This window comes from Asterias rubens, chromosome 8 (genome assembly GCF_902459465.1).
Source record: "Asterias rubens chromosome 8, eAstRub1.3, whole genome shotgun sequence".
NCBI lineage: Eukaryota > Metazoa > Echinodermata > Asteroidea > Forcipulatida > Asteriidae > Asterias > Asterias rubens.
This window is the reverse complement of record NC_047069.1, coordinates 17,880,552-17,907,131: the sequence shown is the minus strand read 5'-3', so window position 1 is coordinate 17,907,131 and position 26,580 is coordinate 17,880,552. Positions and strand designations below refer to the sequence as shown.

Below are 26,580 nucleotides of genomic sequence, written 5' to 3'. Positions count from 1 at the left end.
TTCCCATCATGGATAATAAAGTGAGTTGAATTGAATTGAATCTAATTGAATTTCTAGGAATTTATGTATGGAAAAGGATATTGGATATTCTTTATTATTCATGATTTATTGAATACAAATGCACTTTCTTTTTTATAAAAAGCCCAACACCACATGACAAGAGTACTAAATTTCAGACAAAAGTTTAATAGTTATTTAATTAACACTTTTGTAACATTTCATGTTAACTATGTTATCAATCAAATTGTTGTTAATTATTCATTTTATACAATTAGTCTGAAAATTTTTAAGTATTTTTTGTTAGTTAGTTTGTTTTTCAATATCTTGCCTTTATTCTGTCTATGTACTGTTATTTGAACTAATGTTTTTAACTTAGATATTAACCAAATGACCTTTAGGTATCCAGTTTAAAAATCCGCCACTGCAAAACCGCCGAGCAATATGGTGAAACTAAACTGAAAAAGGTTCCTCGAGGCAATGCTGTGATGAGAATAACGTTTGATTGATTTCTGTTTTTGTTTTTTCTTCATGATTTCTGTTTATTTTGCTGAACAAAAATAAAAATTGCGAAAAACCATTTTCTGTTAAGTGGCTTAACCAATTAAGACCATGGCCCTGTGTATTGTGTCCTTTCGCCTTGCCCCTCTACCCTGGCTTTGTTCTTCCATATAATCTACCTTCGTCACTAATCCCACAATAATAGAAAATACCTAAGTTCATAAATACTTTAGAAATTTGAAACAAACAAACACATATTTTCAACCTTCAAGTCACAGAGCAAGGTTGTGTACTCTTTCTAAACTAAAATCCAGAACACTAAGAGCAATTTATTGGGATTAAAAACTTACGGAGTGACAATTGAATACATTCATGCTAAAAGCCGCTTAGAGGCAGGTTCCTTTTTTTCTGTGAGGCCTCGGTCGGGGAGCGGCTCCCATTGAATCATGTAAAGTACCTCTTGTTTATCAAAAAAAAGCCCCCAAGCTTAGATTTCGGCACAAAAAATAACATTTTGACAATAAGGCTAGTGCCCAAACCTTGAACTCTTTGTGTGAAAGAAACTCTGGCAAGTTTGGACGTTAGGTTTTCTCTCAGTCGGTGTATAGATCTGTCTTGTTGGTATTCATGCAAAACAGGAGAGAGTTCAACCGCATGACTGCCATTTCTATGGACAGGAAATCCACTCACGTTTTAACTTTTTCAAGCGTGAAACAATAATGCTGGAAAGTTTTATGTTATTATTTCCATTTGATTAAAAGAATTTTTTGTTTGGCCTTTCCAGATCTTAATTTAGTTTCCAGTCTTTTATTCCAGGGGGACTGTGAGAAGTTTCACGCTTGGCTGGCGGGGTACAACTGATTCTTTCAAAGGGTTTATTTTTTTCGACCTTTGATGGATGCTGGGAAATCCCACTGGTGGACGGCAACATTGCTTAACAACTCTGGTGTAAATAAACAATACATCTTAAAAGGGGGCGTTATATTTTGTGTTTATAAACTCAACATATTCAATAAGGGTTATTAAAAGTCGTTAAGATATAGGTGTTTTTGAAGTAAAATATATATAAATAAGTACCATAACGAAAGTCCTCTGTGCAATTTGGAGCATTCTAAATGTTTTTTTAATGATGATTTTTGTGAATTTGATTTGAAGTACAACAAAATTTTAAAAAATTACATTTCTTTCTGTTTTCGTATTTTCGCGTACCGGCCCAGTAAGCTAGCCTCTGCAGGGGGAGAAACCTGATTTTAAATAAAACTTACAAGGATTGTGTGTTTTATTGATATTACAATTACTGTATATATAAAAAAAAAACTGTCAACTTGTGTCATGGCTTATCAATACCACAAAAACTAAAAAGTAGGTTGCGGTTGTGTCCTATTGCACAGAGAACAATAATATTTCTCTCTGCTGAAGTACAGCAAAATTGTTCAAATATTGCCATAGACTTTATTTCCGCTTTTCTTTTGTTGGATGTCTCTCGAGGCAACCCCCCCCCCCCCCCCATCACTCCGCCCGCCCAGGCAGTGGCCGATTCGGAAGCTGATAATATGCTAATGAGATGTCAACGTCCAATCAGGGTCACCAAGGGCTCTATGTTTTCTGTGTTCGTTATGCTGATATTGCCAAACTAATGGGTTACCAGCGGACATTGTGATAAGAAATCAAACTGTGGTTAGGTTGCTCATTCTTTTACTTAAGTTTTCGGGTAAACATTGGAAACGATGAAGTTTTGTGATAAAAGTAACTGATAGAAATTTCAGCCATCGTTAGCACAGAGAATGATATGTAATGATGTGACATGGTGTTTTGCTGTAGAATTGATTGATGATAGGTTGAACTCAGTGGCGACAGTAATTTATAGTCTGCCATTCGGTGACCGAAAAGTGTCCAGAACTGCCTCCAAACCAAATTGATTTTCATGGATGACATTTCACGAAAAAGACACTAGTATCCCGGTCAACTATAAAATTGTTAATGATACAGAGAAACATGTAGTGGGTGGGTTTGACTCAGAAAGTCGTCAAAGCAAAAATCTTTTTCAATCTATGTATAGTGTACAATGTAGGCCTACAAAAGCAAGGTGTACTGTATCCACATGTTATAATTCGTCGAGCTTTTTATCAACCTGTAGGTTGCAGTTTCATTCTCAGACCCGTACGGTCCAATGCACCCACAACAATGAATCAGACTTCACTCCGTAGACAGCCCGGCGCCAACCTGTTCACATCCGGCCACACGAGGGCCGGCCTAAGTACACCTTCTTTTGTTCTCGACTGTGAGCTAAGGTGGCTGGTCCAGGCCGAACGACACAATGGTTTAACCCCAGAACAAACAAGCGGCACTGAGCGTGACAATAGTGTAGGCAGGCCTTAAAGGGAGGTCACTGATTTAACTTAAATTACAAAGCGGGTTCCATATCAGAGTGCTATAGAAATACACCAAATTCATAGGGGCACCGGTCTTGCTTCAACAAGAACAAACTTAATTGGATGACAATAAACGTGAAAAGTTTCTCTGGTGGTAAAATTTGAAGTACTTATTATGCAGAGAAACTGTCTTTTGATTCATCTATAAGTTAAACCACTACTAGTGTGATCATCTCCTATACCTACCACTGAGTCATCAAAGACAACCAGTGTAAATAACAACAAGGTCTTATATAACACACCAGTCATCTAATCACACCTTCCAAGTAATCCATTGTTTGTGGGGTTTAAGTTGCAATGAAAGACTTCAAGTCTGATACATTGTTCTCTGACCACATCACAAGTTGCTCAAACCATTCATGGATGCTCCAGTGGGCCACTTGAAGATACATGAACTATAGTGTAATTCAACTTAATGACCATTTTTATTCTCCATGGTTAACAATTGAAACCACAGATTCTCAAGCATCAGCTTTGTACTGAAACAGACTGACTGGGAAATAACAACCTGTTCATGAATGATGAGGTTTCGAGTTTACCTCTTGGGAGGTCAACTTGTTGCTGGTTATTCATGGAAAACCAAAATCTATTGAAGAGATCACCAAAAACACGCAATAGTTTTCCTAAAAACGAAACCATGCAATCATTATACACATATAAATTTGCTCTAAACATCTCCACACAATTCAACGAAATGTTTGCGAAATGCAATCAGGATATTTCTAAAACTCTGAAAGATTTAATAAACAGATTGCCAAAATGTTATGTGTTCTCCCAATTACAATTCCATCCTACATGTTCTTAAATCTGTTCAAATTCTTAAAATTTGAAAATCACTTTAGCCCAGGAGCCAGACTAAACCTTTCACCTTTATTTAAACGAACTGCATTGAATAACCCTACAATGATCCACTGGCAACATCAAACTTTCAAATTTACACATATATGGGAAAGTATTGGTATACATTTGGTTATTGAACTGTTTGATTGTTTGTTTAGATTTTACAACAACAAACTTACTTTTCTGACAGTCACGTTTCTCAGATCCAAATTTTGGTGGATAAAACTGATATCTTTTTCCGTATTACTATGAAGTGAAATGATTCTCAAATTGCTTTATACTATCGAAAGCTGCTGTACTTCCAAGTAAGTTTTTATTGTCGTTAATTTTAACACTGATTACCAGGTTTGTAGACTTGAAGGCTCAGTGCATCAAACAACACTAAATTTTTGACTGACAACATTTCAGCAAAGTGTGCACTATCCATAACCAAACAGAGTCTTCAATTCAAGAATCCCTTATATGTGTACATCCTCAGCTTCTTGAGGGAAACACTTTAAAGGCAGTGGACACTATTGGTAATAACTCAAAATAATTATTAGCATAAAACCTCTCTTGGTGACGAGTAATAGGGAGAGGTTGATGGTATAAAACATTGTGAGAAACGGCACCCTCTTAAGTGCCATAGTTTTCGAGAAAGAAGTAATTTTCCACGAATTTGATTTTGAGACCTCAGATTTAGAACTTGAGGTCTCGAAACCAACCATCTAAACACACACACCTTCGTGTGACAAGGGTGTTTTTTTCTTTCATTCATATCTCGCAAGTTCGATGACCGACTGAGCTCAAATTTTCACAGGTTCGTTATTTTACGCATATGTTGAGATACACCAACTGTGAAGGCTAGTCTTTGACAGTTACCAATAGTGTCCACTGCCTTTAAACAGTTTGTGTAAGAATCTTCACAAATTCACCTAATCCAAACCTTGTGAAAGAAACATCCCTTCTTCTTCCCGCTTCAATTCCCCCACGAGACTCGAAGTGTCATCACTTTCCAAACACTTTATTTTTAATTGCCCTCAACAAAGATGATTCAACAAAGACCTGAAATAACCCCGCTCTCCCCCCCCCCCCAATCACACATGCAACCCAAATAATATTCCTACTCATTATTTCAGATTAAGGGTTACAGATTGTGGTATTCACACCGCTTGAGCTGTCATCTCCTAGGCTTAGCATCGGACTCATTTATAGATGGACAATACTCCCATTCTGACAGCTCTGTGTCATCCGAAGGACACTGTCCTGGCCAGAACTACATACATGCATCCCACCTCAAGGTTTCATGTTGGCTTGACCAGGAGTAACCCCTGGAACATTCAACATATGAAAACCAAAATTTCCTGGAGATTTCTGTGGAAAGCTTACGTAGCAAAACAAGATTTACACAATGGACTGGTTTCAATGGCAGTGGTGATAATCATTCCATGCCTTGACAATAAATGTTGATTTTAGAAGGATCTTGGATAAAACTGTATAATAAACAGCGTGTTCAATTTCAAAACAATCGTTTGTCATTCATGAAAGGAGTAATAAGGAGAACTCACTTTCACGGGACCCGATTTTTCGTTGAATTGTTGACAGCCGAGAAGTCTCGCCCATGCTTTTATTGTCTATTTATCATTATCACTTCATCAGTAACATCAGAATAGTTGACAATCAAACAAATTATTGATTGCAGAACGCAAAAGAAAGAACGAACCGCTGTCGTTAGGTCACAGGGGGGGGGGGGGGGAATAAAAAAGAGCCCAGAGTGCACAGACAGTAAACAAACTGCATTCATGCATGCTCCAATCAGAAGGTTGGAACACAATAGCAGAGTAAATTGTCTTTCACTTCACCTCATTACAGACATAACAATAGATTGGTCGGACAATGGTAAGACAATAGTGCCCAGGTCCACACTTTGAGGTGTTTGCCTGTCAAGTGAGAGGTTGCCGAGGTATTGTTTACCTCTTGCTGGATAACAAAAGACGGAGTTCAAAACTGGGGAATAGAACATTTCCTCATCCATGATTGGATTTGTTATTCATTTGTGAGTCCAATGTCCATGTTGTTGTTTTTTTATTGGAGAAGCGACAATTGCACGCATTTGTACACTTCTAAGAAGAATGGGTTGTCAGTTGTTAACAAGTTAAAGGAGTCCATGTATTATTTTTTTCTACACAAACAACAAGCTTCATTAGACATGGAATGTTTGCACAAAAAGATGGGCAAAATGTTTAGAGTGCGAGTATTTTGAATGTATAATGTACTAACAGTAAGTGGAGTCTTTTGAAAAAAAGTTTGTAGTGGGTACACATCCGTTCACAGATGGACTTTGGGAGGAAATATTCAGATTAATGTCTGAATAGGACAACTCGTCTCATGATAGATTGATTGAATTTCTTTTAAAACACCAAAACAGGAAACATTTTCACAAAGAAAAGGACAGTATCAAGTCAATCAGTCAACTCTGGGTTCTCTTTTGTTCCCTGGACTATGGATTGTCCCAAAGCTTTGTAATTCCACAGGGTCCTGTCTGGGTTGGGCTGACATCTATAGTCTGTTCCTTTATCCTTTCTGTATCTTTTGATTTTGCTGAATTCCTGGGAATCCTTGGCTATCCATCCATGAACATCGATTCATAGACCACAAAGCTGGGACAAAAGACAGCATCTTTTTCCCTCTTGTGTCAAAAATGTAAAAAATAAGACCGGATTTTCAGTTTTGAAAAGTTTTTTTTTTACAGGACTCCACTGTACACATTGGAAAATGACTGAGGGTTTATATTTAGAATTTCCTGATGAACTTTCTGAACCAACTTTACAACACGTGGGCAAATGGTGTTTAACTTTCATTTTACTTGCTCTTTATCAAACTTGCAACAAGCCCTGACTCAATCTTATAAGCCACAGTGGTGACAGTGCTCACAAAAGTAAAATAACATTCCAGGGTTTAATCCAACTCCAAATAAAAATCACAAATTCCAGGATATTTCACAACAGCGATCTGATTTCAAGCTTCATATTCTACGATCAAAGATAAAATTCAGTAAGACCTTATACGCCTGGTTCCCTGTATACACAACTCTGATTACAGGTGTTGAATTGTAATGCTTAATAAGGCACCGGACTATCTTTCCTTCCAAGCCTCTTTTTGACTGCATGCATATTTGCACTAGCAGTGGGGAAAAGATGCAGCACTGGTGAAAATTGTAAAAGAGGTTCGATTTATTTTTCTGTGTGCTTCATTGCATCTGCATTCCAAATTAAAGTTTCACAGTCACTGAGTAAGGAATCCCACGCATTAATTCCACGCAATCTGGAAGACGCTGTATGTATTATATGAAATACCAAAGGTTGATATTATAGAGCATTGCTATGCCTTATGACATTGATACTTGTGAAGTTAAAGTCATAAAACCATACCAAGTCATCAATTTGAGCAGCGGCCTGACAATGAGATGGTGGGGCACTTTCCCCAAGAAATCGTAGATTAGAGTGTCCATGGGGACATTTTTCTGCAAGACAAGGCCCAATTTAATAAAGCTGCTTTAGCAGAAAATACTGCTTAGCAAGCATCTGTGCTAAACAATAAAATGAGTGTGGTACCAGTTGTACAATTTTTTTTGCCCTGTAGACATTGAAAAGGAAGCATGCTAAGAATGTTGTTTACATGGTCAATGTGTTCAAATGACATCACCACCTTCGAAAGAAACTTTCCCACTTGGATCTGGGGGTTTGTAAGCAAACTTTTGTCCACACAGAAATTAGCGATTGTTCAAGACAAACTGTATGAAAGTCTTCAAGATGTTCCATCTACACAAAATGGATCAACTGAATGCCAATATTTCTACCCCCTGATCTGATGTACAAGGACAAGGAAGCCTTCCAATCTATTTAAAGATCCAGTGTCGACAACCATCAGACCATGCAACTTTGATGTACATAAGTTTCATCAACAGCTAACAGCGTTTCTTTCTAATCCTTGACAAAATGATAAAACACCTGTGAAAAGTAGCCCAAGATTTCATCAACTTGCACAATGACTGATTTGCAAACTTGCATGGGAGTGTATAATATGTGGAACACACGAATGACACCGTACAACACAGCGCATCACTGGTTATCGGAATCTATTTTTTCACGACAACGCAACGGTCGGTTAGTTTGTCATCCGAATGGGGAAATATCCATTCAAAATGTCCTTGATGTAGACGTACGCATGAGCGCACTGATGGAACTGTACTGGCAACATCTGCTCCGCAGATGAGAAGTTCGATGTGTAAATTATTGCCAATGAACTCAAGAGGCAGAATAAAAAGGAAAATTAATGTAATGGTATGTAAGTTTAGTGTGATGATGAATGATGTACATGTAGTTCTTGAAATGGTGAAAATTCAGTTTGATTAATTAGATCTACATGTATGAAAGGCAACAAGACAAACTGTCTGGGTGTTTCGGTGCAACCCCACCCTTGTTGGAATCAGTCAAGGGAGTAAATTGCAAAATTGGCAGTGACCAATGAACCAGTAAACCAACAATGGCGCTACTGAAGGAACTGGTTAAAACAATTACCAGACTGATATCTCGTTAAGCTCATTACAAAAGCAACAAAGTACTCATCCAAACATCGACACTTGAAAAAGTAAAAATCAAAGAAAATAATAATTATAAATTGAGTCCTTAGGACACTGAGCAAAAGAGTTTGATAATTCTCTAATTTATCAGCATGATGATTTTCATTCACTCATGGAAAATCAATATTTTAATGGAACAATACTAGGTTCTTTTATATATATAAATAAAAAACATTTTTACGACAGCATCACTTGCAAATAACTGCAGTTATCTCCATTCAAATTTCTCAGAATGATTTGATATACTCTTCGGAAATCAAAATTTCAAAAGAGAAGCAATATACATGTGACGCCTTTGTGCCGATATTGCCATTTTATTTTGAACTATCATACTTTAGAACCTCAATAAAAGGGTGTTGCTAACATATGTCCAGGAATTTTACATGATTTGCTATTCAAGGGAAATCCAAATTTCAAATAAGAAGCAATAAAAATGTGACGTCTTTGTGGTCTTTGCACATTTATTGCCGATTTGTTTTGAATTATACCATGCTTTAAAATCATCAACAGGAGCAAAAGGATGTGGTTGATGACTTTAGTTGATGCTCTCACTAGAAAATGTCCGAGAATTTTACGACAGTATCACTTGCGAAGGGGTTTATCTCTAAGGCAAAGTTAAACACCCTGCCCTAATCTAGAATAGCCGACATACCAATGAAAACCATACCAACTGCACAAAATGTCGCAACCCTTCATGTATTGAAAACCAGTCATTAAACAAACATTCCTTCGCAGTTGACTGTGATCCCTGACTTAAGAACGCAGAGTTATGATTGCGTTTAGTATCATTCTCAATTCCTGAACCATAATCTCAAACTTGTTTTAAGTTTTCCTATCAACAATAACCCCACATTATGAAAAGTTTTGTGTGAATTTGGAAGCATATTTGTGACACTCAAGGTTTCAAGTGTGTAAATTTATTATGTGTAATAAAGAACAACACTTACAGCACTACATTCAAAGAGAAGCTTATCAATAATGTCCTATTTTGAAATAAAACCTCTCATCATGATAAATATTTAGTACATTAGTAAAACAGCAAAGTTTGTGTAGTATTTTGTTGCATGGTATTTGCTTTTTATCGTGGGCTGAGGGTTATATTAACATAAAGTGACCAATGTAAATTTCATATCTTTTCAACAATCAAAAGAAAGAAAAAAACACTGAATAAATATTGCCACTTTTGCAGTGATATTAAAAAAAAAAATTGAATTGTGTAATAGTCAATCAAATACCATGCTCTACATGAACGCAAATTAAACAATTGAAGCGAGAGAAAAAAAATAAACAGATCTTGCAAGTCTGATGTTAAATTACAGCCACGGGCAAAATTCAAGAAGTAAAAGCTCTTTGCAAACCAATTGAACCAGATGTGTTTCTAATATAAGTAGTTTTTGCTACATATTTCACACTCTGTCGAGATGGTAATCAGCTATATCATAAAATCAGCAAACAAGCAGTGTGAAGACGCGGCAAATTTTTAATTAACTTTGGAACGCATTTGAGCACCTGATTACATGTTTCAAATTCTGTTCACGGTTTTCTACACTCCATTATTACGTTATTATTACAGACGATGAAGTACTTTGATTTTGAAAAGACTGTGCAAGTCTAGTCGCAAATTGAACGAAGACTATTTTTCCGTGGTATAAAATCATTTTTGTACATAATTTTCGAAAATAAAAATACCCATAGCAATTTTTGCTCTTAAAAAGTACAATTCCAATTTCTAAAGGGTTTGGGTTTTTATTTTATAACTATAGTACAATATGGCATTGGATTTTGTTAGTTTAGATTGAGAAAGAACCCAGCATAGGGTATTAGGGTTATGTGTAGTGCCTTTAAAATGGGTGTGGTTGCGTGTTTGTTTCAACTGTATTGCAGTATACATGTATAATCATAGTCAATATAGACTTTATGATTGTACTTTGACTGGTTTACTACCAAATAAAATGCGAAAAATTTTGACAAGGGTGGCCGGCCCTTCATGTGGCTGATAACAAATTTGAACAAAACAAGCTCTTCATTTAGACAATCGAATAGATAGACAACGAAGGACAACAAATCATAAAAGTTAACTTAGGGATTACAATAGCAGATGATAAAAACTGTTATGTGGTTCTGACAAGTGTAAGAGCTCTTTTAAGTCTTTGAATAAAAAATTTGTTTTCACACAAGCGTGAATTGTGACACATTTTCGCTTTGTGAGAATGTCCTCATTCCCCTCCACCTTTGGTTCCCAACTCCCCATTTAAAAATAATTCACATTTTAGCATAAATCTTAACTCAATAATGAAAAGTGAGCCAATTTAAGCTTTCAAACTAACAAATCATCCACCAAAGCGTAAGCGATCAAAGTTAGAAATTTTACTTTTTGTCAGAACTGTAAAGTACATCTAATGTGTTATTTATAGAAAATTTAATAACACCTTACGATTCCATACTGAAAGGGCTTTTTTCTTGACTCTATTATAGACCCTATTTCATTTGTTTCTTTTGTTCTTTTCTCTTTTTCTCAAAGACCGTGAATAAAAAAACCAATGCCAGCTTGGTATTGAAATGGTTTCTTTGCCCACCAACTATAAAGAGCGAATTACCATCAGCCCTTGGGTATTTAGTCATTGGATTTGTCTTCATTTACATCACAATTCCTGCAAATGAAACATCTGGGAAATGCAGGTTTCCAGGGTCCTGCCGGCCAGCAAACCTTGGAACTGGTTCAAGTGAAACATGGCCGTGTATCATTAAATATCGGCTAGGACATGGCTCTCCCCATGGAGCATGGCACCACCTGTGTGCTCAATGTGTACCTGTCACGATATCTATCTCCTTCATGCATGAATTTGATTAAAATCTCATGATAAGGGAAGTGATCTTACATTAACCAAAAACTGTCACATTGACCGCCCATCTGTCACATTATAACACATCCTCATATAAAGACACTTCCTTCTAACCAGTCACATTATGCATCCCAACCTGTAATCATCCTATGAGGATTCCGAACAGTAACACTTAAAAAGACCTGATTATTCCCGAATTTGATTATCCCCAAACGCACCCAGTAGACTATGAAGTGTGTCCGGGGCTTGTAATGTGATGCCCAGAGCATGTGATGTTACTGCCCCACCAAGAGCACTCCGTGCTAAAGCGCTGGCATTCATATTCAAATCAACTGCACTATTTGAGGTGGTTCAGGTTTGTATTTATCAGAAGCAGTTCAGAGGGGACTGACTGAGGGTGAGTCACCATTGTGCGATAACCTAGGGCTCCTGTGGATTCAAGAATCTACAGTCGCTCCAATGATTACAGGTATACCATGAATACTGAGGCAACATTTTAATCAGGAAAAAGCAATCAATGGCAGCCTGATGTGCTTTGAATTGAATGTTGGTCAGTAACCTCTACTCCAACCTTCAATAGATTAGACAACAGTAGCGCAGACTGATAAACAGTTTAAACAATATTTAAAGGCCAAAATAACAGAAATTAATTAATAGATATTAAGTGTCCAATGTGTCCTTCTGACTGGCATCACCAAACAAAGATACTGACAAAATAGGGAGACCGCTAACATTAGGGGTATAAAACCCTGAGGTCACAGTGTTCAAATCTTAGTACAACCCCAAATTAAATAAATTAATTTATGTTCCTATCTAATTTACGTACAGCTACTGATACATTATGTAATTTTATACTTGTACTGTACCATATCATTCTTACAGAGTTTTTTAAAACTTGTATTGAAAGTTACAAAAACATATTAGAGACTATAAATGACAATTATGAAGTGATCAAATACTGCTAACAACGACCCGAAAAAACCTTCAGAAATTGCTGCAAAAGAACACTAAATTTTATCTCTCTAAAACGTGTTGGATGTCAAGCTGCGTTTCCATCAAACTGCAATCGAATCCACCGGGACAATTTCCAAGTCAATAAATGACAAATGAACACGTCCATGCATGAAAAGGCTTGTGCATCCCTAGCGAGATATTGGCTTACATCGGCAGTGTTATTAATGTAGGTCCGATTTGGTGCATGAAATAGATCCAACGTACTGTGTGGATGTGTTGAATGGATGCAAGACGCGACAGCGGGAGGTTCTCGAGCTCAAATTTCTTGTGATGAGGACAGAGGATGACACATGATGGAGTGTTAAGAAGAGACAAATCTATTGTGGTGACATGTCCTACCAACTAATTAATATGTTTGAATACAAGTTCTACTGAAAAAGGAACACAAGTCTCGATACATTTCTACTGTTGTTATTTTATTTTATTTTATTTTTTTTGGGGGGGGGGGGTGGAGGATTTTTCTTTTTTTTTTTTTTGGGGGGGGGGGGATTGGGGGTGTTCAATACTCTGTTGGAGCAAGTTCCCTAATGTGTACTTACATCATAATTAAATCATTGCAGTGCAGTACCTGCTGGTAACTCATATTATAGAGTTAGACCTGCCTCTAGCCACCGGGCTAGCTTGGCGCTCTCGTGATAAGACATACTGCTCTAGCAATGCAATGGTGTGGAAATTTTTCACAGAACTGAATATACGGTGAGAATACACATAGATCTTTATCAGTGTAAAAACAAAAGAGGGAAAATTTGACTCACCTCTGTCATCAATAGTAAACCATCCAAGCCCAGTACCATCCCGGATTGAGTAAGTCACAAATCCATCCATGCCTGTATCAAAGTCCACTGTAGTCACTGTCATAACAGAAGATCCGATTGTTGCATTCTCCAGTACAGATCCCTTAGCGTAAAAGTTCCTAAAGGCTGGGTGGTGTCTGTTCTCGTTAACATCTATAACCTGAACGAAGACGTGACACTGAGAACTGTTGGCTGGAGAGCCTTGGTCCTGGAGGTTGATCAAGATATCGTACGTCTGTTTGGATTCAAAGTCTAAGTCTGAGATCAGACGCATCGTTCCGTAGTCTCGGTCAATACTGAATATGCTGGCAATATCGTCTTCAATACTAAAGGTGACCAGACCATTTGGGCCGAAGTCTGGGTCAACAGCCTGAACGGTCATCAGGACTGTGCCGATCGGAAGGTCCTCTCGCATATTGACGCTGTAAATCTGGCGCATGCATTGCGGTGGATTGTCATTAATGTCCAGAACGGCGACCCTCACTACTGCAATGCTAAACAATGGGTTATCAGGAGACATGTCGCTGGCTTGGACTCTGATCTCGTGAACGGCAATCGTTTCGCGATCGAGGGGTTTGGTGACACGCAGCTCACCGGTACCGCTGTTGATGGCGAAATTTGGGGAGTCACTCACAATACTGTAACGAACGTCCATGTTGCGGCCAATGTCCCGATCGCTAGCATGAACAGCAAGAAACACTGTGCCTGTTTCAGTGTCCTCTGATAGTTCGGCGCTGTATTCCATCTGATCAAACTCTGGAGCATTATCGTTAACATCCTCAACATTGATAGTGATGTGATGTTTCTCCGTGTTCCTTGGTTGTCCCAGATCAGATACTTTGATTGTTAGTTCGTAGTTTGAAAACTGCTCCCGGTCGAGTGGTCTCAGAATTTCCAGCAAACCAGTCTCATAATTAATTCTAAAATGAGAACCAGTATTCCCAGCAGAGATGGCGTATATAATTTTACCATTGAATCCTGGATCGCTGTCTGATGCCAAAACCTGAACAACTTCACTTCCAACTGCCGCATCTTCCGTGACGGAGATAATTGATGGAAAGTCAACGTCAAATTGAGGCTGGTGGTGGTTGGCGTTGTACAGCTCAGAGAAATCAACGTCTGGGATCGACTCAGAGAGGCGGTCATCCTCTATCTTACGGCGGAGAAGATCTTTTATATCTTCCAGAGCAGTTGTGGACTTGCACCGCACCTTGGAATCTCTCATGTGTCCGCCAGACTTGACGTTGCGATTGTTGTTGATGCTGATGTTGGTGAACATATAACTATTGGAACCCTGTCCGTCGCTAGCCCTGATACGAAGACTATAAAACTGTCCATCTGTATCTTCGATGCGCCTCCTGAGAGTAAGGTTACCAGAGGAGGGGTGCAATTCGAACAGATCACCAGGGTTGCCTGAAACAATGCTTAATACTCTCTCATCTCCATCAAAATCAATGGCAGAAATCACATCGATGAATTGGCCGGCAGGCAGGGTGCGAGATATTGTCCCAACACAGTCTATCTTCTCAAACTGCGGTCGATTATCGTTGATATTCTTGAGATGGATAGTCACAACAATTTCAGATTCACGGCGATACGGAAACCCCCAATCTGAAGCCCTGACACGCAGTCTGTATTCTCGCCTCATCGTCTCGAAATCCAAAATCTTACTCGTGTTGATGAAACCCGTCATGTGGTCAATCGTAAACGGAACTGGATTCATGTTGGCCAAGCTGTAAGAAATGAAGCCATTTTCGCCTATATCCGCATCCCGAGCAGTTAATTGCATAACGGGGTAGTTGATGGGCATATTCTCCTGAAGGTCAACCTCATACATGTCCTGGTCAAACAATGGAGCATTGTCGTTGGCATCCAATACATACACCACAACATAGGCAACAGCTTGGCTCTCCTGTACGTTAGCAAAGACTGTAATGTTGTACACACTCTTGGTTTCCCGATCTAGCTCCTGATTCAAAGTAATGAACCCTGTGTGCTCGTTGATAATGAAAACAGGAGACTTGCTGTCAGCCAGGACATAGCTAACTGCGATGCTCTGGTCCATCTTTTCAGGCGTTACGCTTATGAGTGGGGTGTTGATTGGGACAAATTCGGAGACGGAGGTGTTCATCAGTGGACTCCGGAAGAACATCGCATGACTGTACGATCCTGATATCTCAACTGGGATGATCTGGGTTGTTGTCTTTGGCGGGCTTCCTTGATCAGATGCTACGACCGTCAGATTGAAATGACCGGGCGATGCCTGCTTGAAGAGACCTTGTGTCTTGATGTGAAAGCTGCCTCCTTCGTTAGCGACTGCAAAATACCCATCGGGGTCTCCCTCAACTATGCGGACATTGTTCACCTGCCCATTGGTTCCATCGTCATCATCGCTGACAGTGATGCTGGCAAAAATGGTGCCAATATCACTGTTTTTAGACAGTTGTGATTGTGTCTGAATGGTCATCAGCGGTGCATGCTTGTTCACCTCTTGAACATGTATCCATAAGGTTGTCTCAAAGGGAGACGCCATGTTGTATGGCATCATCCCTCTATCCCTGGCAATGATGACGAGACGGTAGATCTGCACCACCTTGTAATCAAGTTGTCTTGTGAGAGTTACCACCCCACTTGTTGGATGAATGGCAAACTGGTCTGTCGGCTTCTTGAAGCTGTAGTACACCTCGCCATTTGTTCCCGAATCTGCATCAGTGGCTTCCACGGTTGTAATGCTGCTCTGTATTGGAATATCCTCGGCAACATTGACTGAATATTCAGACTCCAAAAATAACGGCCGTTGGTCATTGACATCAGTAACTGTAACGATCATATCCGTGTAAGCAACAAGTGAAGCCTGGCCGGGCATGCGACCAACAGCTTTTACCTGCAGTCGATATTCTGATTTCTGCTCCCTGTTGATAACGCTTGAGCAGGAGTCATCTTTGCTCTTACACGGGACAGTGCGAATTCTGAGAAAATAAAAGTCACCAACTCTTTCATCTGCTGCCCTGAAGAGCCTGGTTTCGCTTTCAATAGTATACTTCACACCAGTAATGGCAGAATCAAGGGGAACATAGATGCCTGTCTTTGGTTCTGTAAGGATGTATGTCCTGACTGGCGCATTTTCAGGAATGCTGGCATCGTAGACGGGCTTTGTGAAGTGAAAATTGTGAGGGGACGTTGCCTCCTGCGCATTGGTTGTCCGTACGATGGCAAAGAAGACGGTGAAGACCAGCAAAATGGCTGGATGAATGTGCGCCATCTTGATTGCCATGGCTACACTGGTGAACTTAACACCATCAAATGGAACCTGAAACGACATACAAAGGCGAGGACAAAATTAAAATGTGATTTTTTTTTCTAGCATTTATAATGGTCCTTAAAAACTCTGAAAATAGTAACTGACAAATCATTAAATTTACATGTGTGTATAGATCACATACCAGGGCATGACACAAGCTGACCACAGTTTTGCACCTGCATGAATAATCTAAGTGCTCCTACCTCATTTTGCACAAAGGGGGTCACCTCAAATTACCCCAAACTCTAAATTTCACTTTCAGAACTAAAACCCTTCAAGCAATCAATTAAACAAATGTTGCTCTTACAACACCTCCCCTCTAACAAGCACTGGCAACTTCAAACCCCAAACCAGACCACAGTAGCAGTTTGATGAGTTGGTTGAGGCTTGAGGGGGGGGGGGGGAGCCTAGGTCCCTCCAGGCAATCAGCTGGCCCCAGCGACCCAATAAGTGAGACCCAGCCTTCAGGCTAGTCTGGTGATGACAATTGTTAGTATTTAACAAGACACTTCACAGAATGTGGAGTTGTCGGGGAAGTAATTAATAACCTCAGTATTTCCTCTCCCATTTCCCCTTTCCAACCAAGTTACTGCTAATTGTATTTTCCCGGGCTTTAAAGATGAAAATTTGACATTGAGTTACCATTAAAAACACTAATAAATTAGGGCCTAATTGTTTCGTGTTTGTGTTTAATAGCCCTATTGTAAACACAGTAAATGTAACTGTACACACAAGTTAGCTAATATACACTGAAGTTCCCCTTGTTTTCCTTCTTTTTGTTCTTCGTTTTTTTCCAGATCTTATTTTTACTTTTTTTTTATTACATAATTATTATCAGTTTTAATTTCAGGGGGGAGGGGGGTTGTTGAAACAAACTGTTTAGGCCTATGATAACCTTGTCAACGCAAATTAATCCATAAAAAAAAATTGACTTCCATGACGTCATTTTTAATTCTAGAGTAAATCTACACAAAACCTCAAGTTAAAAGGTCAAAAACCACATATGCAAAGCTTTCCCAAAGCTTCAGGCCAAACTATTTCTTTTGCCATTTGTAACCAGGAGCACAGTCAAAACTTCTTGGTATTGGTAGGAGGGGAGCACGCAGAAACGTGATTGAACAGGATTCGGGAATGCCACCTCCTGGTGCTAGACACAGCATCAACTTCCTACAGCACACAGCGCCCCAACGGCAACCAGAAAAACCCATGCAAATTCCTTCAAGATGCCCCTTTTGAAATTTGGATACTGTGGATGCTTTGGGGTTTAATCATCGTATTGATCCTGATGGGGCTCTAAAAGCAGCAGTGAGGAAAACAGGGGGATTAGCACGGCCAGTGGTGCAGATCTGATCTTGTTTACTACCGATGATCAATATTTAAGCGACAATGACCCGTAGCTTGCCTCGGGACGCTCACCGCTACAAAGTGGACTGTTGACCAACGCTATTTAAATTGTAATAACAATTGGTATCAAGCCTCAGCAAAGTTGGATTTAATGTTAAGTGTGTTTTCAACAAGTATTTGAAAGAGGAAATTCAGCAGTAAACTTAAACAACTCAGGAAAAAAAATTGTAATGTAATTCTTGTTGGCTTCCTACATAAATTGAAATATTTGTCACAATGACTGTAAATTTCTGAAAAGGTTGGCATAAATCTTTATGACGATAGCTTAAAAGCTATTACTTGAAAAATAAAATACAAAAGAATTTTAACAATCTAAAAGTAACAGCCTACATGTGTCTTTAAATTATAAAATACAAATGAATTTCCAATAAGAATCTACATCAACATTGTTGTCTATTAAAAGAAATACATTCATTAGGAACAAATGATTAGAACTGCATATAAATGACAGAAAGTTTGCAGCAGGCCGTCTGCAATTTTAATGGTAATAATTTATTGCATCATTATGAGTGTTCACAGTATGCATTAGCAGTCAGGCACCAGTGGCTGATGGCATGGGTTGACTGCAAGGTAGCCGCATAGCAGGCAGCCCAAGTAGACCCTGGCCTAAGAGGCCAATGTGGCCCACTGATGTAATAAGTCCAGGCTGGCCTGCCTGCTGGCATTCCAATTTTATTTCTCTTAATTATAAATGTCCGAGTGTTCCAATCAAACAGTTTAAAATAATGTGTGTGTAAATTTGGCAACTTCATTTCATTTTCTCTTTGGCACAAATTATAACTGCCTAAAGTGTCACAATTAAACAGTTTAACATATTGTGTGTGTTTTTGCTAAGTTCATTTAGTTTCTCTTATAATTGTTTTTTATAAATATCATAGTAGAACCATAATTGGTTTTTATAAATTTCTCAGATACAACCATAGAGAGCAAGGCTCAGTGGTCCTTTCTATTTTCTTTTTAAATATTTTGCGTGTTTTTACAACTTCATAATGGGAGACATAATTTCAAATGTTTATATTGCTCAATCCAATAAATTGGAATCTAATTGAAATTTAACCTAGATCTAAAACTGCCTGCGAAAAAGCAGAGCAATTTATGCCCCCTGAAAATTATAATAATCTTTTGAATTATTATCCTACTTCTTTGGTATGAAAACAAATTATGTACTTATAGGGCAAGTCTCTATTCAGTCACCGTTCCCTTGCTTACAAAACATCTATTCAGTCAGAACAAAATTAAACTTATATGTGTACTTTTCCTTTTCATAAAAAATAACAATGCAAGCTGATGTGAACCATAATTGTAGATTCTGACCCTTTATATTTATACAGGCCCGAGAAGAATTAGTTCCTTCCATCGTCAGTTTCCCAAACAAATTGAATTTATATTGCCCTAGCTTACAGATTTCTATTCAAGCGAATATGACGAAACTTCATTAGTGCTTTTCCATTTAATGGTAGAGTATTGGATATCTCTCCTGCAGAGAAGCATAGGAATGTTTGAAGAACGCAAGTCTTTTTTTACGGTCCAGTGCAATGGAAACATTTGGGAGGCTGTTAATAAAGTTAGCGTGGGCTGTATACACTGATAGACTGTGGTGTTGGGAAACTAAACTTATAAGGTTCCAGGGTAACTTAGACCCCTTTGTGGTTTATTTTTCTTTCAAGGATGGTTCAGCTTCGATTCATATGGTACAACCCTTGGGCGATTTCACAAAGCACTAAGATTCATCTTAAGATGGTGATTTGTGTTGATACATCACACTTTGCTTAGAAAATTTAAGATTGATATTGAAACCGAGTCTGACAAACTGTATTTATCCAGTGGTTTAAATTGTTTGTATTTAATAAGATGTGTACATTTTATGAATTATGGTGGTTCAGGAAAAAATGTATGAGCTCACATATAAAAATTGTCAGTCCTTTAATTTTAACATTTTCAGACATTATGTACAACGAAATTTGTGTTTTAGAATAGCCTATAATGCGACTTTTTGCTTGAATTTTTTTTTAAGAAAACTTCCTGGGACACAACTCTTTGCGCAGTCATTGCTTATATTTTACTTGGTTATTTTCATCCAAAACTCTATTATATGAGGGAATAGAACTAAGCAAAAGATTTGATGAGAGTGGAATAACATTTTTAAAATTAATTCAAGGCAGCCTGATGGGCTTGGTAAGCAAATAAATGTATAATTGACCCCTTTGAGCGACAACCATTTCCAACGGTTTGGGAGTACAACTCCTTTGGAAACAATTTGACTCTCAAAATGGCTGACAGGGTAGATAGATGCTTAATAATATTTTCAAAACTTACTTTTAATTTGTGTTCTTTTTGAGGGGTATTTTATCTTTTTTTTAATAACAATAAATTATAATCTGTAATCAACTTGAAGTCACACCATATACGTAACGATTCATCTGAAATATAATTAGCTTTTACAATTTTTGTATAAGTGAAATAGAGAAAAGTATGGGTAAAAATGTGTGGGCAAGATCCCAAATCAGACCAACACTTTTTCACATTTTACATAAAAACAAGGAGTCAAACTTAAGATTGTTTTTTAATGTGATTATTGACTTTATTAACTGTTTTGAAATTGAAAAGGCAAATAGTTTAAAAAGTGGTGATCAAGTCCGGTATTTTTCTTGTACTTTAAGACGTATTAAAAAAAAATTCTGGTCGAAGCACTGCGCACGTGTGTATACACAATTAATATTGTTACTTTATACATTAAATAGTTTTCGAACTTTACACACACAGAGCTAAGAATTGAAAAAGATACAAATTCGTAAACTTCAAAGTTCAACTTTAAACAAACATTTCAAAATTAAACAGGTTTGAAATATGAATCTACATACTGTAATGTCCAACATGACATAATAGATAAAACATCTGGTTTAAATGAATACGTGTAAAAAGGTAATGTGAATCCTTACTCTATGGTTGTCTGCTAGTAATTGTCTACCGAGCCAGAACGGACTCCACGGCACGCATGCTTGCATGCCTACCGACCAAAACACACATCGCCGGCCCGGTATGACATGAGCAACGCGATCGCCCCGTCAAAAACACAACCCGTTTGGCAACACGCACCTGAGACACTCCTAATACTTTCGTTAAAAAAAGGTTTTTAAATAATAACAGTAAATAAGAAATATACGTACCTCTACCTCACTATCTCTGGCATCATTTAAGTGTATTCCTTTGCAGATATAATGTCCAAGAGCACATTAATTATCCAAAAATACGAGTAAGTTCTCAAACCGTAAATGGTCCGGCCCGAGTCTCAACTTCACAATAGTAGCCACACAGAAATTTCACTGAGGAGGGACGGAGAGAGAGGCACAGGCCGTGCGGTGTCGTGTTGTGTAACAGATCCCATACCATAGTACTGCACGCATAGTGCATGCATGTGTGCTGTGTGTGGAATAACAGCTGACAAAATTGGCACTACTTTATCAATCCGCTCACAATAAAAAAAGACAATAGGGGAATTTTGATGTTCGAAAAATATTTTAAAATGAATTATCCCTTCCTAATTGTCACTTTGAAATCATATACCTTCATCATATTTCTAATTTGAGTGAATTATTTGTGTTTTTTGAGACCGAACTTTGAGAGTCTGGTTGAACACGGTGCGGATTAATAATACTCATGAATATTCATTAAGATTACTCCTGTTTGTTGACGACCAATCGCTGCGGCGTATATCACCAAACCGGAAATGCAAGACTTGGAGTTTTCTTCAATCATGTTCTGACATGAAGCCGTACGTAAACACACGGTACAAAAAAAACCTGAGTTGGCTCTGATGGCACGTGGCTTACACACGCTCCAGGATCTCAGATCTTAGATTTAGTCTCGAAACGTTGATATAGCTTTTTTTTTTTCTCATATGTCTTTTTCGGGGAGGGGTTGAACTTGTTTTACTTTCGTCAAGATAATGTTATTCCTTAGTCCACCATGTTTTGGAGGAACAGAACAACCAAAAGTTCCTTAAGAACTGACACTAACAATAAATTTTGCAACGGGTTAACTTGTTGCCCGGGATTCCAAGTACCTATTTCAATGGTGATCTACCAATTACCAATGTATTACTCAACATAACTTCAGGTTTGCATTGCCATATTTGTTTTATCTTAATAATAACTGATAAATATTATTATCTATAATTATTGTCATAATTTTTAGTTGAACAAATTTATTAATTAGAGTCCCGACCAGAGTCTAGTCCCGACAAAACTATGTATACAATAGTGAGAACACCAACAGTATGGAGCGCCGACACGTAAGTTGAAGATTCGCACTCGCAGGAAGTTCAAGTCCCGTTCTAAACAAAAATCTTTGGTTATTACCAAAATTATTCAACATTTTATCAATACAATTATTTATTATTTTTCGAAAACACCTTTATCTAGTGCATGTATCGAGCTGCATTTATACGTACCGAATCATGTTTTAATGTTATCACAATGATACTAAAAAATAATGACTTGGTCGGGTGTCAGTAGGCTCTCCTGGTACGAAAGCCCGATGCAGTGCCACGCAATTAGCTAACACTTTTACAATATATTATTAATAATAATAAAGATTTATAATGCACTTTTCCAAAACTTGATCAAAGCGCATAACAAAGAAAAGGATAAACTAAAACTTGCAAGAAACAAAATCATTAATCTACTATTTAGGAAAGAGATACGTTTTAAGTTTTTTCTTAAAAGTAACAACACAAGAAGATTTACGGACATTAATTGGGAGAGTGTTCCAAAGTTCAGCAGCAGAGTGTGAGAAGGCGTGTTTGCCATAAGTTAATCTAGATTCATGAGTTTGGCGGAGAAGAAACATATTAGACAGATAAGGTGGAGCAATGTCATTTAAACATTTAAAAACTAGCGTATTGCTAAATTACACTACCAAATTAGTACAAGGTCCGCTTAGATACAAACCTAAGAAAAACAAACTTTAGATTTGCAAAAAACTTCACATGCAAATTGATACTTTCTAGCACTAATATTATTTTCGTAATGATCGTGGAAAAGGAAGAAATAATATGCCTATATAGTATGAAAACAGATACAGACTCGACAAAATTAATAACTGAGCGCTAATAAACTTGTTGTTCTTCCAGTTTCCGGAAGACAGCTTTAGATTTGAACATCAAATAAGATTCTCTGAGCTCCTCCTATAATAATTTTAAAACTAACTTAGACAACAAATTAGGGAAAACCTATCTGCAAAGTCACTGAGTTTGACGAGTCATTCAGCAGACGGATTGAAATAATTGGCTAATTTCTACCGACCTAAGATTTCTAGCAAGATATGACATTCATATATTGTTTTCCTCACCCCAATGGTCGGTAGTCCATCTCAAGTGATAATAACATTATTTTAGCCTTGGGCACTCTGCACAAAATGTTATTTGCCTTTGATAACAACGGTCGTAATCTTTTAATCGGGGTGAATAGGTAGTGAGGGCGCCCTTTACAATAAACGCGTTATCAGTAAGAGACCTCGGATCGGGTTTGGATTAGGGCTAACCCGTCTGGTTGGTAATCATGTATAATTTAAGATAACGGATTAAGATAAACGTTTTGCAATTAGCAACGACGAAGATCACCTGAAATTAAAGATACGATTTTATTTTGTTTTTATTTCATTTCTATTTATTTATTTATTTTATAAAGGGGAGGGAGGTGGGCGACAACAAAAATCGGTGAATAGTGGTTTTGTTAAAAAAAAACTTAAACAAAACTACAGTTACAGACCAGACGGTTCGACGAAATAAACGGTTTGCATAATATGCTCCAAATAAAATAACAAATCATGCAATGTTCTTGGAATTGGTTGTAATTATCCGATTACTGAATTATTGACTGCAACCTGCACCACTTCTTTCATTTCTGATTGGTGAAATTTGTTAAAAAATAGTTCCGGATACAACCATTGAGGTAGATAATACAACTGTGATGTGATACTGAATAAACGAATGGGATGGGCACTTTATGTGTATTCAATGAATACAAATGGCCTAAACCCATAACGATGACACGATGACGATGGGTGATAATGATCAACTGTGAGTACTCTATTGGTTAAACCGCAATGACCACAATACAGCTACACGCCCAAAAATGTTAAAACCCTTTCCTATATAACGGAACTGAATTAGAGATGAGATCATCGAAAAAAACTTAAAAGAGCCGGATTTGTAGGGGAAAAAACGTCATCTGCGGCACCCGTCGGTCGAGTTGAGTTCTGTGTCGGTTGTAAAATAGTTTGTCATTATGTCGAGATATCAATATTATACACCAGACAGTTGGTTCCTTGGGTAAGATACTTTACCATAGTCATGTGTGTTTATGGTTCACCCCTTGCTGTGTTCAACCATGGAGGAATAATATTATTCATCCATGGTTCAACCCATGTAACAGAACCCAGAACACTTATCATGTAATATACTAGGGGTTTATCCCGTTGGTTCTGGTTTTGCAACGTTTACATGTGTCATCAGACTTGCGAACTATGATCCAAAAAGGTTTGCGGTCGTATTTCCACCATGCAAAGTTTCAAATCCCACTTAACTATGATCCAGTTTACTTATGAGGCACCAACTGTTCTAACAAACTTAAAACAAAGTATTATCTATTCCCCCAATCTGACACCATTTCATTATTTTCCCATGATGTCATACCCTAAAAAGGGCATCATCCCAATAATGGCATCCTTTAGCAAGGAAAATTGCGTAATATGGTTGATGGCACAATACCTCCCTCAAGGGGCACATTTCATGAGTGATGGGCCAAGTAGTTAACGATGTGAACCCAGACACGTTTTACTGCAGGGGGACTTCCAGCCCACCAACAAGCTAACGGAAGTTATTCCAGAATCTAACATTCCATTCCCAGTGGTGGGCCCCGACAAATAAATCATGTAATTAATATAGACCAGGTGAAGATGCTCTCTGGTCATCTTTAGGGTTTATAGGATGATGACCAATGGGTGGGGTTGAGTGGACAGAGGCCGCGACTGGATGGCCCCGCGGGAATAACTGGCCGTTTAACGGCAGTTATCTTCTTTAACACTTACCCCAGACCACAAGACCACATTTTTGGGTAAAGTTTGTGTTTGCGGTAAACACCTTTATTAAACCAGTAAAACCATAAATCAACAGTGTCTTGTTATCTATCACATCAATAAGTAGATTTGATTCAAATGGGAACTCGGGACTATGTAGGGAGCGAGAGAAGCGGAGCAAAGGCAAAGCCGCACACATTATTTTCACTTGGTTGTTGGAATGCATGAGCCAAACCGATCACTTCCAAAATATTAAATATAAATGTGCAATTTGTGAATTGAACTATTTTTGTTCCGTCCCTTTGAATTGGATACCGAACCATCGACCAGGCTCTAACAAGAATTTCTCATCTGAATTGCTCCAACAAGAATTTCTCATCTGAATTGTTTGCAATTTGTTCTGCATCCCTATATTTGTAGGTCTATGGTTGAATGAAGGGCAAGCTGGTTCATCCCCTCCCCCTCCCCCATAGTACCACCACTCAAACCCTACTGTCTAGTTTCATAGAGCATGCTCGGGCAGAAAAATGCAATCATAAGCACTGACCAGTCACACAGACTGTTGGCCCTGCAGGTATTTTTGTGATGAAAACCCTGGTGTATAACATTTTGTTGTTAAATATTATCCATATCTGTCCTTGCTCTATGCATAATCGTATTGAGAACAAATTGCCTACTTTTGAAACTTTTAAAAGGAACACGTTGCCCTGGATCGGTCGAGTTGGTCTTTGAAAAGCGTTTGAAACCGTCTGTTATAAAATGCATATGGTTAGAAAGATATTTACAAATGGCCGACCGCGTTAGTCGATGAGGTAAAAGGAAAACCGTGCCATTTTGAGTCATGTTTGTGTGGATCATTATATTCTACTTTTAAAATATCTCTCTAATCATATGCATTTTATAACAAATGGTTACAAACGCTTTTCAAAGACAAACTCGACCGATCCAAGGCAACGTGTTACTTTAAGTTTTCCGATGCCGAAAGCCGTAATCATGGACAAAGAATCGGTTATCGCCCCAAATGCTGCAACAAAAAATCGTTCAAAAAGGATTCAAATACGGTTCAAGCATAGAGTAAGGTTCAGGGGAGAACAATGCCTGAGGAAAATGGTTAGGACTCCTGCCGGCAGATGGTTTTGCGAAAAGTGTCTTTACAAACTTCCTAAAGTGTTCGTTATCTTCAAGGTTGTCAAATCTACGTAAACAATGACTTAGATTGTGAAGTTCGGTATGTTGCAATAAAAAAAAAAGGTCCCCTAAATGGTATGGGTGTCACTTTCTCCTAACACAATGCAGCGCTTATAAACGGTGTCCTAAGTGGTAGTATACCGTCCAGACACTGTTTATTTTACTTTCAGATCCCATTTTGGTGGTATTTTAATTGAAGATTTCCACATGTGTTGCTTCGGTGACCACCCAGACTAGCCGGGAGGAACATGCCTCAACAATGAGGGCGCTGTTATCATGCGATGAGCAGAGCCGTATATTGGGATCGGCTCTGGCGATGAGCAGAGCCGTACTGGCGATGAGACGGCTCTGGCGATGCATGGGCGATGAGACAACTATTTTTTTGCTTTTTCAAAGTTATGGGCTGCAGAGGCTTCTACGGCAACGGCTAGGGCAACATCATTCGCATCACCGTGTGTTGAAATAAAGGACCTCACAAGCACGAGCCAAATTATTCCACAATAAAAAAAATGTAGAAAACGTTTAAAATGTTATGGGGCGAGCCAGGAAGTAGGAGTTTGCTGTGATG

The 26,580-nt window shown here is 38.2% G+C and overlaps 1 protein-coding gene across 7 annotated transcripts in view; it reads right to left on the bottom strand.

Moving 5' to 3' along the window:
- The window catches only part of LOC117293394 (protocadherin Fat 1-like), a 114,623-nt gene extending 93,562 nt beyond the window's left edge, over positions 1-21,061 (bottom strand). For all 7 annotated transcript variants that reach the window (XM_033775703.1, XM_033775706.1, XM_033775707.1 and 4 more), the window contains exons 1-2: positions 20,915-21,061; positions 13,004-16,352 (exon numbers count right to left, since the gene is read on the bottom strand). In XM_033775703.1, coding sequence (XP_033631594.1) covers positions 13,004-16,316 — 3,313 coding nt within the window. In that variant the 5' untranslated portion in view covers positions 16,317-16,352; positions 20,915-21,061. The remainder of the gene's footprint in view (positions 1-13,003; positions 16,353-20,914) is intronic.
- Between the last annotated feature and the right edge of the window lie 5,519 nt (positions 21,062-26,580).